Below are 17268 nucleotides of genomic sequence, written 5' to 3'. Positions count from 1 at the left end.
CCTTCATATTAATTGCATCCAGAACTTCTCCTCTGGTTGATAAATATATGCCTGACCTGTGTACAAGATGAAAGGGACTAAACATTTTAACTGCTTGTATCTTACTATTAATATCCATACAACAGAGCTTCTATTTTCTCAGTTTTTTTATTATCTTTTGTATAGTGTCTTCCCACATAGCTGCTACACCATAATCATTTTAATGCATACTCCTCAATACTTCATTTTATCATGTTCCCATAAGTACAGATAATGCTGAACCAATTAATATGTGGGTACATAATTTACCAGTACTGCCTTTGTTTTAGCTTCATTAATTTTGTATCCTGAAAAGATTTAAAACTGTATCAATGTTCCACAGCATGGTAATGTCCCTTTCTGGTTTTGTCAGATATGAAATAACGTCATCTACAAATGGAGCCAGCTTTTCTTAACTACCATACCAATTATATCCTTGAATTTCTGAGTCCTTTATTTTCTGTGCCAGTGGTTCTTAATATAATGCAAACAACAAAGAGGAGAATAGACACCCCCTGCCTAGTTCCTCTGCTCAAGCAGAGATGATCAGTGAGGACCCCACCCACTATAATTTTCACCTCTGATCCCTCATTTGTCCTCCTAATCAACCTTATAATTTTGTCAGGGAATGCAAATGCTTCCATTGCTCTGCTCAGTCCCAACATAATCTGACAAATGTTTTCTCTGCATCAAGACTCACTAACAGTAGTATTTCCTTACAGTCTGCTTCTGTCTGGATCATTAGTGTTCTGTTAATGTCAAATGTTTGCCACTCCGCCACAAAAACACATTGATCCATATTTATCAATTTTGGCATCACTTTTGCCATTCTTCTAGCCATTATAGATAAACACTTTATAACCATTGTTTAGTATTGAAACGGGCATGTATGAAGCTGGATCTGATACCCTCTTTAGGTATTACAGCTACCACTGCTTTCTCCAAGATGTTGGTACTTCTTCTCTTAAAATACTGTTAAACAAAACCTTCCAGATCTTTAGCAGTTTTTCCCTTCTAGCTTCCAAACTTAAACAGGAATATCATCTAGTCCTGGGGACTTTCCTGTAGATTGGTTATACATAACCATTTTTAACTCATCACCTCCTATCTTATCTGTTAGTAATTGAGCCTACTCTACATCTAACCTTGGCATATTTCATTCTTCCATAAATATTTCCATTTGCACCTTTTCTTGATTTTCATATTTCTATGCTTCCATGCCAAGTATTATCATAAATTTCTTTAAAAATCTACCCTCCCTTGTTAAATTTTCCTTTCTGGGCCCCCTAGACACATCTTCACTACTGCAAATCAAATTCAAGTCCCCACCAATAAGTAATATTCCTTACTGAAAGCTGATAATTTCTCCCAGAATGTTTTTAAGCTCCATTACAGCAGTTTTCGGTGGAATATAAATACATACCAATGTAATCCCCCTCCCTTGTCAGTAGACCCTTAGTACTACATATCTACCATTATTATCTTTTTTAACCTCTTCTATTACTATTGGAACTCCTCTTGCAATTAATATAGGTACTCCTCTTTTCCTTTGCCATGAGTATTCCGCTGAATAACCATCCCAAAACCATTTATCAAATTCACATATTCAGTTCTTTCCAAGTGTGTCTCCTGCAGCATAGCTACTTGCACTTTTTACATTTTTTAATATAGTTCACTACTCTTTCTTTTTTGTATTTATCTGAGAGACCATTAATGTTTAAAGACATTATAGAAAGCATCACATTTTTGAGAGATCATTTTTCCAACCTTTTATGTATAACAGTGCTTTTTTTAAATGTCTAGTTTTGTTTTTTGTGTTACATGCATGTATTGTTTGGCAAGTTAATGTTTTATACAGTTGTTTCTTGTCATCTCCATTTGAGCCTATGTCATGTCTTATAGAACTTTTTGTTTTACTGAAAACCATCAAACAAAAATACACACACAAACCCAATACCCCCTAAAACCTATTAAGTTAACAATACACAAAACTATGTACATCTTCAAATAATGAAGTTTTACCCTCCTAATAGGAACAAATGTTCCAACTGGCAGCCATACACACAGCCTCGAGCTAACTTAAAAGAAAGGTTATCCATGCTAAGACGCACGGTATAGCCTGGGGTTCTATCAAGTGCTCTCTGGTTTTATCTCATCTTTACAGCTCTCTCAGCTAGGAAAATACATGAAATGTTTTCAAAAAACATTTTCTCCAAGCCATTTCTCTTTATCAGATTGTCTGGTAGAGACATCAGAACCACACATAAAACTGTTTACTAGAAAAAAAAGCCTTATAATATTCAATATTCTTTTTTATTTACTTGCTTTGCCTTAAAGTCTGTTACTTGTTGCTAGATTGAGGTAATGGCCTTGGCTCAGTCATCATTCCCCTATCGAATGAGAAAAAGCAAACTCATTTTTCTTTTGTTATGCTCTTTTAACCAGATCTTTTTTTTTTTCATTGCAATGTCTACATTTCTTAAAACTGAACAAGGAAAAAGAGTAAAGGGCAAACATTTATATATATATAATATATATCATTCCCTATCAGAAGCCTGAAACACTATAAGCCTGAAAATCAAAATCCTGAAACCAAAAGCCTGAAAATTCAAAATCCCGAAAACCCAAAATCCTGAAACTCAAAATCCTGAAAACACAAAATGGACATACTGACGTCATTGTGGCTTTGTTATTGTTAGCCCTGTGGTGTTAGGTCATGCTGGGTTCAGGTAAGTGTGGTTGGTTTTATGTTAGGGTTAGCGGTTTGAGTTAGGGTTAGGGCAGGTTAGGCATGTATGCAATAGTGACAAATATTGGGGTTAGGGGCGTTTAAGTGAGTTAGGGTTAGGGCTGGTCAGGTGAGTGCGATAGTGACGGACCTTAGGGTTAGGGTCAGGGTCAGTTGGTAGATATTAGTGTCTTTATAGTGACATATTAGCATTATTTGTGTTTTCAGGATTTTGAGTTTCAGGATTTTGGGTTTTCGGGATTTTGAATTTTCAGGCTTTTGGTTTCAGGATTTTGATTTTCAGGCTTATAGTGTTTCAGGCTTCTGATAGGGAACCATATATATATATATATATATATATATATATATATATATATATATATAAGCGCACCTATTTACATTAGTATCACCGTTAAACTTAAAAATAACTGAAAAAATTTATAGCATGCATAGAAAATCATGCACGATTTAAATAGTACTATGAAGAAAAATTTTTGTTTTACTTACAGTTGACTTTCTCCCTCCCCTTCCCCTTTCCTGAGTATTTTTCATAACATTAATGACATGAAGTAGGGCATATGCTTTACATTCCTCTACAAGTTTGACAAAGTCTAAGAAAGTCCAATATTTCCAGATTGTCTTGTTTTTTTCCTGTTCATCTCCTTCTCCCAAACCCTGTCTCTGCCTCATTTTCATCACACTCTTGAGTCTTCTAGTCAACTCTTGTGCTGTTTTCCCCTCTCTTAAGCATTTTCCATTGAAACAGTGGAAAAGGTTTCACTGGCACACTCCCTCTGCGTTTGTTTTCTTACCAGAAGAACAAGAAGTATAATCTCCTTTTCTTATACAGCTCACTTTTTGTTGGACAAACTTTTGTACTTCATCAAAAAATGATTTTGTTCTTCCAAGGAAAAATATATTGAAGTTAGATGGGTACAGCAGTTTGAATCTCATGCCTGCTTCTCGACATTCCCTGAATAACTCTTCAACCTGATATATAATGAGTAGTCTTTCTCCACAAACACTCTGCTGTCTCACCCTTTTAGTATTTTGTCCTTCTGCCACAGTTTTTTTTCAGTACCAATTCCTTCTGCTGGTAAGATTGCATCTTTACTATTAAAGGTCTAGGTTGTTTTCTCATAGCTAGGTTTAGAGCATACACATAATATGCCCTTTTAATTAACAATTCATATTGTGGAATACCAGTCAAGTTGCTTATTTGTGCTTTCATTAAATTAATAGTCTGTTCCTTCCAGTTTCTCAAGTACAGCAGAAAAGCTCAGGTTTTCCCTATGTGCTCTGTCCTCTAATGCTATTATTTTTTGAAACACCTCTTCTTCTGCAGTCTCATATTCAGCCAGCCTTTTCTTCATTTCAACCTGTGAGTTTTGCAGTTTCATCACCTTATCTGAGGATATTTTTAAAGCCTCTTCCATTTATTTTCAGCCTTTTATTGTTTGAGTTGATATACTCCATCAGTGGTTCACTTATCTTAGTCAGGTCTGTGTGCAGTTGCCTTATACTTTCCTCTAGGTCTACTGGAAGTCATGTCTGGAGCTTGCACTGCTTTTTGATCAATAGCTACAGTACTTTTCTCAGTCCATGTTTTTTGTCACCTTTTGTAGCCGATTTGTCTTCAGGTCCTCTATATTTATTTTTTCCTGGCAATCAGGCAGTGCACTTACTAGCCAGTTACTGAAATTAACCTAGAAATCTAGGTTCACTGGTTTTGTCTGATAAGTTTCTAGTTTCACATTGGGAGAGCTAGAATTAAGCTGTTACTCAATGTGCAGCCATCTTGGAAGTCTGAGCATTATGATGTTATCAAGAAATGCAGACTGACATATTCCACCACACACTGATACAGCACAAGGTTTTAACAGTTTCATCTGGACAGATGAGGCAGTACTTCGCTATCAAACATAATTTACAGGTTTCTGAAATAGGCTTTACAAATGTCTGCAACTAAACACAGCTATATTGCTGGCTCAAATGGAAAGTTCCAGTATTCAAAATCAGTGACCGAAGCTTCAGCTGCAAACAGAGGACAGAAGACTAGCAGATGAAGGAAGTAATAAGATTTTAATAGCTTTCTTTCTCCAGAAAAGGTAAAGCAAATGTTTCCTGCTGGATATCACCCCTTTTGTAACAGACCGAGGCTACAACTCAGGCAAAAAAAATAAATAAATAAAAGTGAAGGAAAAATGAAGTCAGACCACTCACAGTTTGAGTAAAAAGCTGGCAGCATGTGCATACACAATTCATTCATCAACTGTGTGCAGTGGGTAGGGTTACAGACAATTCAAAGGAAATAAATCCTTTCCTACTATCAGAACTATGTCATACTGGGACACTTCTGTTTCCTTTATGCCTTCTATGCAGACTGCCAAAGGTCAACCTGACACAGCAAATGGTGGAAAGCAACAGGGCACCAGCAGTAAATGCTTAGAAAAAACAAAGTGAAACAAAAAGTGAGCTTTGCACTCTCCTAAACTCATCTCACTACAGCGTCTCAGTGATGGGTTATATACTAACTGCATAGATAAATGCCTAACAAGGCAAGGAATCTGTTCAAAACTATTCAGCTAACTGCGGCATTCCATCTAGTACACACATTTATAAATTGTGTGTGCTTAAGAATGCAACTCTGCAACATATTACTTGTAGTAGGTAAATTCATTTATTTAAATGGAAATAGCTCCTGACCAATATTTTGGTCAAACTTTGCAGGTTTTTTCACCTGTACACCTGACACAAGTAGAGTATTGTGTTATCAATCTAGCTGACAGATACCTCCACTGAGAATTCAACAAAACTGGCATTCCCTACACTAGCTGTGCTGCCTACAACTCTTCTGAGCACACAGACGGCATTAAGATAACCTGGCTGAGCAATAACCCTTCTTTAAGGTTAGGAACTTAAATGATCCATCAAGATGAGATTTTAACATGCGAGGTCTTTTGAGCCTCATATGGCTTGGCTAGAGAAGATTACATTTTTGGATTTTTGTGGATTTTACCATTAAAACTTGTGGCTAGTGGAATAAACTGGGTTTGTGTCTCAACAAATCAGTACCTGGAATGGGTTTAATTTCATTCAGGATAAGTTTGAGGCAATTGCTCAAGTTTACATAAAATTAAAAGACACACATGGTCATGATAAGTTAAACAGATCATAGAAGAGATTACCACAGATTATAATGATGATAGGGTCTGGCACAAGATAAGGGTTTTCCAAGATATAACAGTTTGTCTCACAGGTTCCACACATTTGCATTTTTAAATTCCAGTTAACCTTGGTAATTATATTCCAACACTTCTTCAAAATGTTGGTGTAGTAAAAAAGGTTATTACTAGGTTAAAAAAAGCTATAAGTTCCTGAAGTGCAGTGACCATTCTGATTAATCGGATCTAAAATTTAGATTTATTCTGCTCAAGAACAGATCTTGCAGAAAATTAAGAATAAATTCTATCTTTTTTTGGAAGACTGCATGTGCTGTGCTATGATGTGCTGGTAGATGGTTGTTTCATTCAAAAGTTCCATAGCGAAGAGTTTTAAAACTGCAAAAAGTGACAAAAATTGTCTTACCTGACATGGGTTGTGGTCTAAAGATTTATGACAGTGTAATTTCTTTAAATATGTTGAGGGAGAAAGAAGATATAATGAAAATGACATGATGGGATGTGTGGGTGAGGTAAATAGTTGAGCAGAGGCATAAACAAAGTGAAGGATGATCGCTGCACTAAGAACTTACACTGGGCAAAAAGTAGGAGAATCATTTATTGATGAAATATATGGGAAAAAGATGAAGAATGTATATGAAAACCTGAGTGTCAAATGAAAAACTTTGCCACAGACTTACAAGGAATATGAACAGAAAAGGCAAGTAAGTATGGACCAGTGAGAACAGGAAAATAGTGACTGAGTGATATTAGAAATAAAAGAAGGCGTTCTTGAGGGAAGTAACAGAATAAGTACAGCGAATATTGCCCAAGGGCAATATTGGAGATAAAATTATCTGCTGGTAGAAGAGTATTGTGGAACAGAGGTCTGAAGTACAGTGAATAACAGATGAACAGGTGGACGTAACAGAGGGTTATGATTGGGTCTCCAATCGTACCCATGTTATGTGTTTGACACAACCGGTTATGATCAGTGAGACCCAATGATAAATTTTGTATAGCATGGAGTTTTATCTACTCCATGTACTACCAGTTACAGGGGGGAAAAAAAAGTTGAAGTGTTTTGCCAGCTTTGATAGACAGTAAAGCACTTAGTGAATTCTGTCCCATAAACAGCAAGTAAATGTAATTGCAGGAAAAAGTCAGGGACAGTTTTGAAATACTGCACTAATTTAAATAAGTCACTTCAAGACTGATGTCTGTAAACTTCCATATACGTATGAGGAAAGACATTCAGGGACAGTTGCGTGTGAAGGAAAGTCTCTTTCCTGACACCAGAATGTAACAGTGCTTAGAGGTTGTGTAACAAATGTTACACACCTTTGAAAGTGGTGTTACAGTTGGGTCTCACACTACAGAAGCACATGAAAGGTTCATCTTTTTTCCATTTCTGAAGTGTAATCATGGCACTCCCCATACTACAAATCGTTTTATGCAGAATTCATTTTTTATGGGTTCTGAGGCATAGGCAGAAAGTATGTCTATAACAAAGTCACTGCAATTATCCACCTTTCACTAAAACTCAGTGTAGTAATATACAAGAAACGCTACAAAAATGTGAAATTTGAGATACGAGGGTAATGGAGAATGAGTCAATAAGTGCATAATTTATATTTCATAATCAAGTTTCACTCGACTAACTGAAGCCATCTGCAACAAACTCGGTCTTAAAATTCACAGCATACCATCTGAAACAGCAGACTTAGATTCTCCTGAGTATTGTCTTCTAAGACATCTGTTAACCAATTGAGTCTCACTGGACACAAGTACATGAAGGGAGAACAAAATGCAATAACTTAGTTGACTGATATTTTTTTAAGTTCTTTTTGCCCCTGTGCCCAGAGACCATCAAGCCACACTTGAATCAGAAATGCTTGTCTAGTGTTCAAGTGAGAACTGTCCAAAGCTGGCTAACATTCATGCAACTGTAAATTAATTTTCTTTCTTGAGTGTGTTCTCACCAGCATCCAAGTTACAAGGACATTTTTTTTATATGGCATAACCCCTTTCAGGGGCTGGGTGATGTGCCAATCACTGTAGGGGCACACAATTTATTTTACTTATTTATTCTACATTTGTTGACTGGGATAGTCTGACTGGATACATGTCCTTTTTCAGCACAGGCCCAGGGAGAAAAGCTCCAGACGTACACAGAACAAACAATTATATAACTGCATAATTACATATAAACGAAGTTTGCAAATTCAGGGCAGTGATACCTACATTAAAAGGATATTTAATGTCAAACAGACTCAGTAGTAGAAAGTACAGTTGTGTACACCTACCATAAATGTAGATGTTCGAGTGTCTTCACTGTTGCAGTCATAACTGTAGGGTGTTCCTGCCGGCAGGCAGCCCGAGGTCGGCCAGAATTCCAAAGTCTGGGTCTGGCGTCAGCTGTACCAGCAAGTACCCTGACGTCAGAACGCAGAGGTATAAAGCTGACAGCCGACGCCATCTTCTCCAGTCTTTCTTGCCCCAGATGTCAGAAGTCCCCCAAAATAACCAAAAGGAAGCACAAATACACCACAAAAGAAGAGGAAGATAGAACAAGCAAAAAATAAGAGGGGATAAGTGGGAGGGAAACACCGACTGCAACAGTGAAGACACTCGAACATCTACATTTATGGTATGTGTACACAACTGTACTATGTTCTTCGTGTTTCACTGTTGCAGTCATAACTGTAGGGTGGAATCCCAAAGCTGTGATGAGGGAGGAGGTTATGCAGAAGAAGGGGCAGCCAGAAGACCCTGCAAGACAGCAGAGGCAAAACCTGCCCTAGACTTAGAATACAAAGGGAGATTATAGTGCTTAGAAAAAGTATGCATTGAACTCCAAGTGGCAGCTTCCAAAATGTCCTTGGTAGGAACTCCTCTGAGAAAAGCTGCTGAAGTGGCAGCTGCTCTAGTAGAATGACTTCTAACAGTACCTGGAATCTGCTTCCCAAAGTGAGAGTAACAAAACCTTATCCCATGAGCAATCCATTTGGAAATAGTTTGCTTAGAAATAGCCTTGCCTAGTGAACTGGAGGCATAAGAGATAAGCAACTGATCAGATTTTCTGAAATCTTTAGTTCTGTCCAGGTAAAACCAAGTGGTCTGTGTACGTCCAATGAATGTAAAATCCTCTCCCTTTTGTTTTGAGGATTTGGAAAGAAAGTAGGAAGGTGAATAGTCTGATTTAAAGCCACTTTAGAAATCCCCTTAGGCATAAATGTAGGATTGGTACAAGGCAACTCTGTCTTGGTGGAAAATAAGATATGGTTCCACAGCCATGAGAGCTTGCAACTCTGACACCCTTCTTGCAGAAGTCAATGCTAATAAAATAGCTGTCTTCCAGGATAAGAACTTGATATCCGAAGCAGCAGCAGGCTCAAAGGGAGGTAAAGTAAGCTTCTCCAAAACATAATTAAGATCCCAAGCAGGAACAGGAGGAGTTCTGGGAGGTCTTAAATTCTTAGCCCCTCTCAAGAATTGTCTCACCAGCTGGTGAGAGAAGATGGGGGGGATCAGTGATGTTATGAGCCGAGATAGCAGAGGCATGAATTTTAATGGAAGAAAAGGAGAGGCCTTTAAGCAAAAGGTCTGAGAGGTAAAGTAAAATGGAAGAAATGTCAGGCAAAAGAGGATCAGAACCTTGATCCCGCATCCAAATACAAAATCTATTCCATTTAGAAGTATAAGATTTTCTAGTGCTAGGGCGCCTAGCTTCTAAGAGAATATCCAAAACTTGTTTGGGAAAAGCAGAATGAATCAAAGGCCCTTGCAGAGCCAAGCTGCCAGGCAAAGAGTCTTGATTTGAGAGTGTAGCATCTGACCCTGATGCTGGGACAGAAGAGAAGGAAACAGAGGCAGAATCCATGGAGGTTCCAAGAACAGGTGTCAAAGTTGGATACCAAAACTGCCGAGGCCAATTTGGAGCTACCAAAATGATAATCTTGGGTTTGTCCTGTTTTATTTTCAGTAACACCCGAGGCAGAAGAGGAAGAGGAGGGAAGGCATATCCCGAAAGATTCCTCCAACTGAAAGACAGGGCATCCACTTTCCAAGCTGTTTTGTGGAAGGACCTGGTGCAAAATAGAGGCAGCTGATGATTGAGATGAGATGCAAACAGATCTATCCGGGGGCAACCCCAAACTGCCGTAATCCTGCTGAATAAGTTGGGGTCCAGCATCCATTCGTGAGGATCCAAAAGATTTCTGCTTAGGCTGTCTGCTAAGAGATTCTGTTTTCCTGGAATGAATTGAGCTTGAAGATGCAGATTCAGATTTAGAGCTGTGTCCCATAAACTCATGGCTAGTCTGCAAAGGGGGTATGAGTGAGAGCCCCCCTGCTTGTTTATATACCACATGACTGTGGTATTGTCTGTGCGAATCAGTAGATGGCCTGGTTGCAAAAGACTCTGGAAGGCTAGAAGAGCATTTTGGGCTGCCAACATTTCCTTCAAGTTGATGTGCCAGTGAATATGATTCTCTGTCCAATAGTCCTGCTGGCATTTGTTTAGGTAATGAGCTCCCCAAGCATAGTCCGAGGCGTCTGTGGTTATGATCTGAGCAGGATGAGGTAGACGAAAGGGATTCCCTTCATTTAAAGCACAAGCCTTGGACCACCAGAGGAACTCTTTTTGGAGGCAGGGAATCAGAGGTATCATTGTTTCCAGGCTGTGGTAATGCTGAGACCATACACTCTTTAGGTACCATTGAAGTTTTCTCATATGAAGCCTTGCATTTGGGATCAACAGGATGCAAGAAGCCATGTAGCCCAATGTCTGCAGGAATTTCCTTGCAGTGAGCTGAGTTAGAGTAGCCAAGGTCTTGAAAATTGATGCCAGCTGTAGTTGCTTTTCTGGAGTAAGGAAGGCCCTTTGTAAGCTTGTGTTTAGAAGAGCTCCCAAAAAGATCATTTGTTGAGAGGGGATCAAATGTGACTTTTTTGTGTTCACTGAAAATCCCTGAAGTAGAAGACGCTGAACAAACTGCAGATGTTGAAGTAAAAGATCCTTGCTGTCCGCCTGAATAAGGCAGTCGTCCAGATAGGGGTAAATTTGAATCCTTTGGAGTCTGCAATAAGCTACTACTGGAGCCAGACACTTGGTAAAGACTCTGGGCGCAGTAGATAAGCCAAAGGGCAGTACAGAGAATTGAAAGTGTCTCGAACCTGCCTTGAATCTGAGGTATTTTCTGCGTTCCTGTCTGATGGGAATGTGTAAATAGGCTTCCTTCAGGTCCAATGTCACCATCCAAGCATCCTGGGAGAGCAGGGGAAGAAGTTGTTGCAGAGTAAGCATCTTGAATTTTGGAATCTCCAAAAAGGTATTTAATACTGAGAGGTCCAGAATAGGTCTCCATGAGTTTTGTTTCCTTGGGACCAGAAATAGTCTTGAGTAAAAGCCTTTTCCCATCTCTGGAAGTGGAACAGGTTCTATGGCTCTCATGGCCAATAAAGTGTCCACTTGATTTAAGGCCTCTGACCATTGATGTTTTGGCAGATCCGGCCAACCCGAAGACCTTTGCAGAGTATGAAAGTGGAATTTGTAGCCTCTTAAAATCACTTCTAAAACCCATTTGTCCTGGGTAATACGAGTCCAATTTTGGTAGAAAAGAGAAAGTTTTCCTCCGAGAGGGGCTTCCAGGCAAGGAGGACCTGTAGCCCAACGGAGAGAGTCATTGGGTCTGCTTCTTTTGTGATTGAGGTCTGTCTTCTCCCCTTCTAGGTGAAGAAGCAGTCCATTGTCTTGACCTGTAAGAGGCCTGAGCCTGCCCCCGACCTCTGGAGCATCTATATCTTCCCCTTTGAGCCTGTCAGACGGGGGAAAGGACCAATTTTTGGAGGGCCAATTTCTAGAAAATCTAGGAGGCTGAACTTGTAAAAAATCTTTGACAGTCTGCATAGATTTTGCTTTTTCTTCCATCTTTTTAATAACCTCCTCAGCCTTGGATCCAAATAAAACACCATGCTGAACCGGGGCATCTAACAGTTTAGCCTTAACCTGCTCAGGTAAATTCTGCTCACGAAGCCAAGCATGTCTCCTGATAACAGTACCAGAGGCTGCGGCCCTGCAAGAAGCTTCCAAGGCATCAAAACCACAATGTAAACTAGGTTTGCTAACTTGTTCAGTTGCATGCAATACATCCTGTAATTCCTTGTCCTCTGCACATGCAGGAAAGGTAGAGAGCCTTTGCTTTAAAACAGACAAAGGAAATTGCTGACACTTGAACATGTGGAACTGGCAATTTGAAGCTCTAATAGAAAGAGTAGCAGAAGTGTAAACCTTTTTGCCCCACCTGTCCAAAGCACGAGAATCCTTTTTCGAGGGAATAGGATTTTTAGATGAAGCGGCCTTAGCAGCCCTAGAACCCTGAGAAATGGTTTCAGGATCAGCAGCAGGGTTCTTAAATAAGAATTGATGGGAGTCAGGGACTCTGTAAAATCTATCAGGCTTAGAAGGAGCAGGAGGCAAGGAATCAGGATTCAGCTTAGCTTCAGAAAAAGCATCATCCACAATATCAAGTACAGGAGGAATAGCCAATGGTCTGTGTTGAGGGAGAAGGAGAAATTCCCTAAGTCTCTTCTTGGAAGCAGAATAATCCTGACCTTCCCAATGAAAATGCTCCCTCATCTCATGTAAGGTTTCCCCAAAAGAGAAATCTTCAGGGGGAGAAGCAGAGGGAATAGAGTCTTCTGCATCAGAATCCTCATAAGGAGGAAAAGAATAATCCTGGTCAGAGGAAGAGACAGAAGACACAGAAGCCTGATCAGATGAATCATAAGGAATATCCTGTCTAGGCCTTTTTTCTGGAGGAGGGTGAGAACCCCCTAATCATTGTCAGTAAATCTTCAGCTATCCGTAGTAATTGCTTCTGGGACTTGGGAGCTGTATCAGAGGAAGCTTGAGAAGAAACCCTTGGTTTAACAGGAATCTTTGACTTTGCCTTTGTCTTTGTAGAAATAGTGATATGAGAAGGCCTGAAAACCCCCCCAGAAGCCGGTACCTGCACAGCGGTTCCAGACCCATCTGAAGGAGCGACGTCCGAAGGTCCTGCAGCAGATAAAATACTAGGCCTAGAAGGCTCCCCATGGGAGTCCGTGTCGGCCATCAGTTCCGAAGTGGCGGACGACAGGGGCTGCAAAAGCACCTCACTGACGACCGCCAAACCCGAAGCTAGCTCCGGCTGCAAAGTATCTTGTTTGGACCTCGGAGGCCTATCCTTGTCCTTGCGTTTCTTTTGAATTCCGGTTGTCTGTAAAGTATCCGATGACATCCTATAATTAAATCGTCTACCGAAATAATTCAAGGCCCAATCGTACCTACGCTTGATAGTGTGAGAATTAAACCTGGCACAGAACCGACAGCAAGAAACATCGTGGTCAGGGCCTAAGCAAGGCAGACAGTAAGAGTGGAAATCTTTATGAGGTATTTGTTATACAATTAACTTTTTCTGACATCGGAGGAGCAAGAAAAAAGTTTCCCCAACGGGGTACTTAGCTTGAGAAGAGAAGTAGAAAACTTTGGACCGACGACAATCAAATCACGTTGTCCTGAATACGCCAACCAACGACTTGCGAGCTGCTTTCCACCGCACGGCAAGAAAGACTGGAGAAGATGGCGTCGGCTGTCAGCTTTATACCTCTGCATTCTGACGTCAGGGTACTTGCTGGTACAGCTGACGCCGGACCCAGACTTTGGAATTCTGGCCGACCTCGGGCTGCCTGCCGGCAGGAACACCCTACAGTTATGACTGCAACAGTGAAACACGAAGAACATCTAATAGATTACAGACATAACAGCTAGAATGCAGTCAAGCATGGCATGAAGTCCTCTTTTAGCACTTGATTATGGGTAAGACTTAGTCATGAATAGAACAAGGACATAGCCAACACTTTTTAAAGTACTGAATTAGACTTTTATTGAATTGAGTTAGTGTGTGTTCTGAAGAAAGGTCAGTAGAAAGAGAGTTCCAAGTTTTGCCAACAGAGTTGGCAAACAGAGATTCCCCAGATGAGTTGCGAGTTTTGAAAGTCTGTAGCAGTAGTCTGTCAGATGAGCGAAGTGTCTTGAGGTTACTGTAGGGGGTGATGAGGTTTATAAGTACAGGTGTATTGTCGGGGTGGTACAGAACCTTGCATTCAGTTGGTTAACCTGAAGCAGGTTAGGCAGTTCAAGCCACCCTAGCTGATTTAGGTTAACACAGTGATGAGTTCTGTAGACTGCACCAGTAGCAAATCTAGCAATGTGATTATAGCAGCTTGAAAGTTTGTTAAGGTCAGTTTTACTCAGGTTTATGAACAAAGCCTTTGCCTTGCAAGAACATGCAATGGGTGGTTTGGTGAGCCAAAGCACCCCCCATGGAGATGCACATTTGAATTGTTCCTATGTTCTGCTCCCCAGGATGGACATCTGCTCCTTGTCAGCTCAAGCCACTAATCCAGCTCAGGCAGTCTGGGCCATGGTCAGGTCTTTATCCCGCTACACCACTGGAGCTATTTGGTTACTTATTTAATTTCAAGTCACAATGTAGAAAGTGAAAATGAGTGATTTACATTACGGCATGACATCTTTAATCCTGAATTAAGATAGTTTTAAAACTGCACTACATATACAAGTATTTGTTATAGCAATGGCATACAAGATATTGCTCTTAGAATAATAATGTCATGCAAATAAACCAGGAGTTCTGATAGTTCAGGATGTTACCTTTGAAGGTACCACAAACAAGCGATATAAAATGTTTTGCAACAATCAGTCAGACTTACAAAATTATAGCCACTAGCATGGCCTCCTTTTACCTTGTACTGCTGCACACATTGCTTCAGTGTCCTGGTGTCATCTGTGATACTAAACTGAGTTTCATCCAGGGACTTTGTTGTGTCAGAGACCCAGTCCAACAGTGTCTTAAGTCTTCCGTGCAGCCCTTCATGTTCACTCATGACTTTGGCCTAACAAAAAAAAATGGTAAGATTATTGTGCCTTCAAGCAAAGGAATAAACTAAAAAAGCCACTTCAACAGACAAAATGTCTATTTCCCTGCACTGCATGATTTTGCATCTCTTTCTCTGCCAAGTTTGATCTGTGCAGTTATAACATTTGTTTACTCAATACACACAAACGGTCCTAACTAAACATGTAAACCTCAATGTTGACAGCATGTTCTCCCCTATGTCCACTAGGGGAAAGTACTAACTATTCATCACTACTTCAAGCAGCATAGTTTGAGAGAGGAATTAACACTGGTTCAAGTCTTCTTCTTCTTCTGGCTTTTCCCGGTTAGGGGTCACCACAGCGGAACTCCTGTCTGCTAATGATTGGCAGTAGATTTTTACGGTGCCGAGGTGCCAGCTCGACGCCCAACCTTCAACAAAGGCACGCCCATTCATGCATGTCTTTTGAATGCCAGCCACTCGCCCGCGGGGAGGACATGCAGACTCCACACAAAAAGTGCTCCAGCAGAGAATCGAACAGGAGAACCTCTTGCTGTGAGGCGACAATGCTACCGCTGCACCACCGTTGACTTTATTCACAGTTTTATGGAAATAATCAGAAAGGAAAGTGATCCTGTTTGCAAGGACCTGTATGGAAAAGGAAAGGTGAAATAAAAAGAAATTGGGCAAAAGTAATGTAATCAAGCATGTAGTAGCCAGAGTTTATTGAAAAAAGTAAAGACAAACAAAATGAAGGTGGGAAACCAAAGGCCGCAACACTGAGGGTTTAGATATACTCTTTAGAAAGAAAGTAATGAAAAAATGAAAACAATTCCTTGGACATACTCAGTTTACGTATTTCAAAATATATAATCACATGAGAAAAGCATGTAAGAGCAGGCAGACTACTAGGATGTACTGCAAGAAAGATCAGCGCAAATCACACACACACACACAATACTATATTTTTTATTTATTTATATATATATACACACACACAACATGTAAGCGGGGGGCAAGCCCCCCTGCACCCCACCACTTATATATACTAACTCCAAGATCGCACAAACCTAAAAAGACAGCAAACTCACACCCAGACATTCTACACTCCCTCACACACACACACATATACAAACACCAACACTTACACACTCATACTTTCACCTACCTACCCTAACCCACACGTACAACTTACAAACGCACTCGCAAACATCCAAACTCCCACCCAAAACCCTTACAAAAAACTCACTTACCTTAAATCACACCTAAATCCACACACTATACCGGATACCATCCACACAAAACACCGCACGTGACGTAACGTAAAGTCATAACCGCGAATTCCAGATATTTGAATTCACGATTATGCACTTTCGCTATTTTAAAAATTCGCCTTTATGGTCTCGAGATAGTGAAAGTCGAGATTTCAGTATTTCGAAATTATAAAGAGGAACCATATAACATGCAAATGACTGTGAAACTAAGTCTAGAGTACAAATGTACAACTCTGAAAAGGATTCCATTGCTTAGTGGAAATACTTGAATGTGTAAGTAGTCCATACACCCATGTCCCCCCACCCACCATCGCTATACACTATACCTATTCACCACTTTACTTTTTTTTTTTTTTAATTATTTGGTCTCCTAGATTACCATAATGGTGCAGCATTTAATGCTTGCTGCTTTACAATGTTCAATTTCTCAGTTCACTTCTAGGGTGGAGTGTTTTCTGTGTGGAATGTGCATACCCCCCCCCCCCCCCGAGTCCTCATGAGATATTGTTGTATGAGCAAACATCTTTGTACATTTCAAAAACCATGAGTTAGGTGGATTGGTGAACGTCCAAATTTGAACAGAAATGTATATAAATCCTACTAGGATAGTTGAACTTTATTTGAGGTTAATCAGTGTCTCTTTAATTGATGGCAGGTGTTTACCCAGAGTCTCTTTAATTGTTGGTAGGTGTGTACCCAAGAAGACTGAATGCTGTAATTAAATCAAACGGTGCTTCAACAAAGTATTAGCTTAAGGGTGTGCACAGTTATGCAACCAGCTTATTGTACTTTTTTTATTTTTTTATATTTTTTCCCTAACAGATTTGTTTGTTTTTCAATTGAACTGTACAGGTTATAGGTCACATTAAAGGTGGGAAAAGTTTTGAAATGATTTATTGTGGTCTCATTTTTTTACTTCACAAAACCTGGCATTTTAACAGAGGTGTGTAAACTTTTTATATCCACTGTATATATTAATGATCTATTAACTGGAACCTCCTCCTAAAAATCCTCTCCTTAGACAATGCTGTAAAACTAATTCAATACAACTTTTGTAAATATTCTAAATAGCCTTCCACCTCCTAGAAGGAAGAGGCTAACAATAAATAATGAAATTTGGCTATCCAAAAATATAGAATGCTAATGC

At 39.8% G+C, this 17268-nt stretch overlaps 1 protein-coding gene across 1 annotated transcript in view; it reads right to left on the bottom strand.

Annotated features, from left to right (window-relative positions):
• LOC122792184 (microtubule-actin cross-linking factor 1-like) overlaps nt 1-17268 on the bottom strand; it is a gene marked incomplete in the record, with an annotated part of 3579694 nt that overhangs the window by 2015152 nt on the left and 1547274 nt on the right. The window contains 1 exon segment of the mRNA XM_044059907.1: nt 14716-14865. Within this exon segment, the coding sequence (XP_043915842.1) occupies nt 14716-14865 (150 nt within the window).

The sequence above is a fragment of the Protopterus annectens genome, chromosome 1.part2 (assembly GCF_019279795.1).
Source record: "Protopterus annectens isolate FY-2018-M chromosome 1.part2, PAN1.0, whole genome shotgun sequence".
Taxonomy (NCBI): Eukaryota; Metazoa; Chordata; order Ceratodontiformes; family Protopteridae; genus Protopterus; species Protopterus annectens.
Note: the sequence above shows the minus strand (reverse complement) of the source record. Positions and strands in the feature narration are given on the sequence as shown.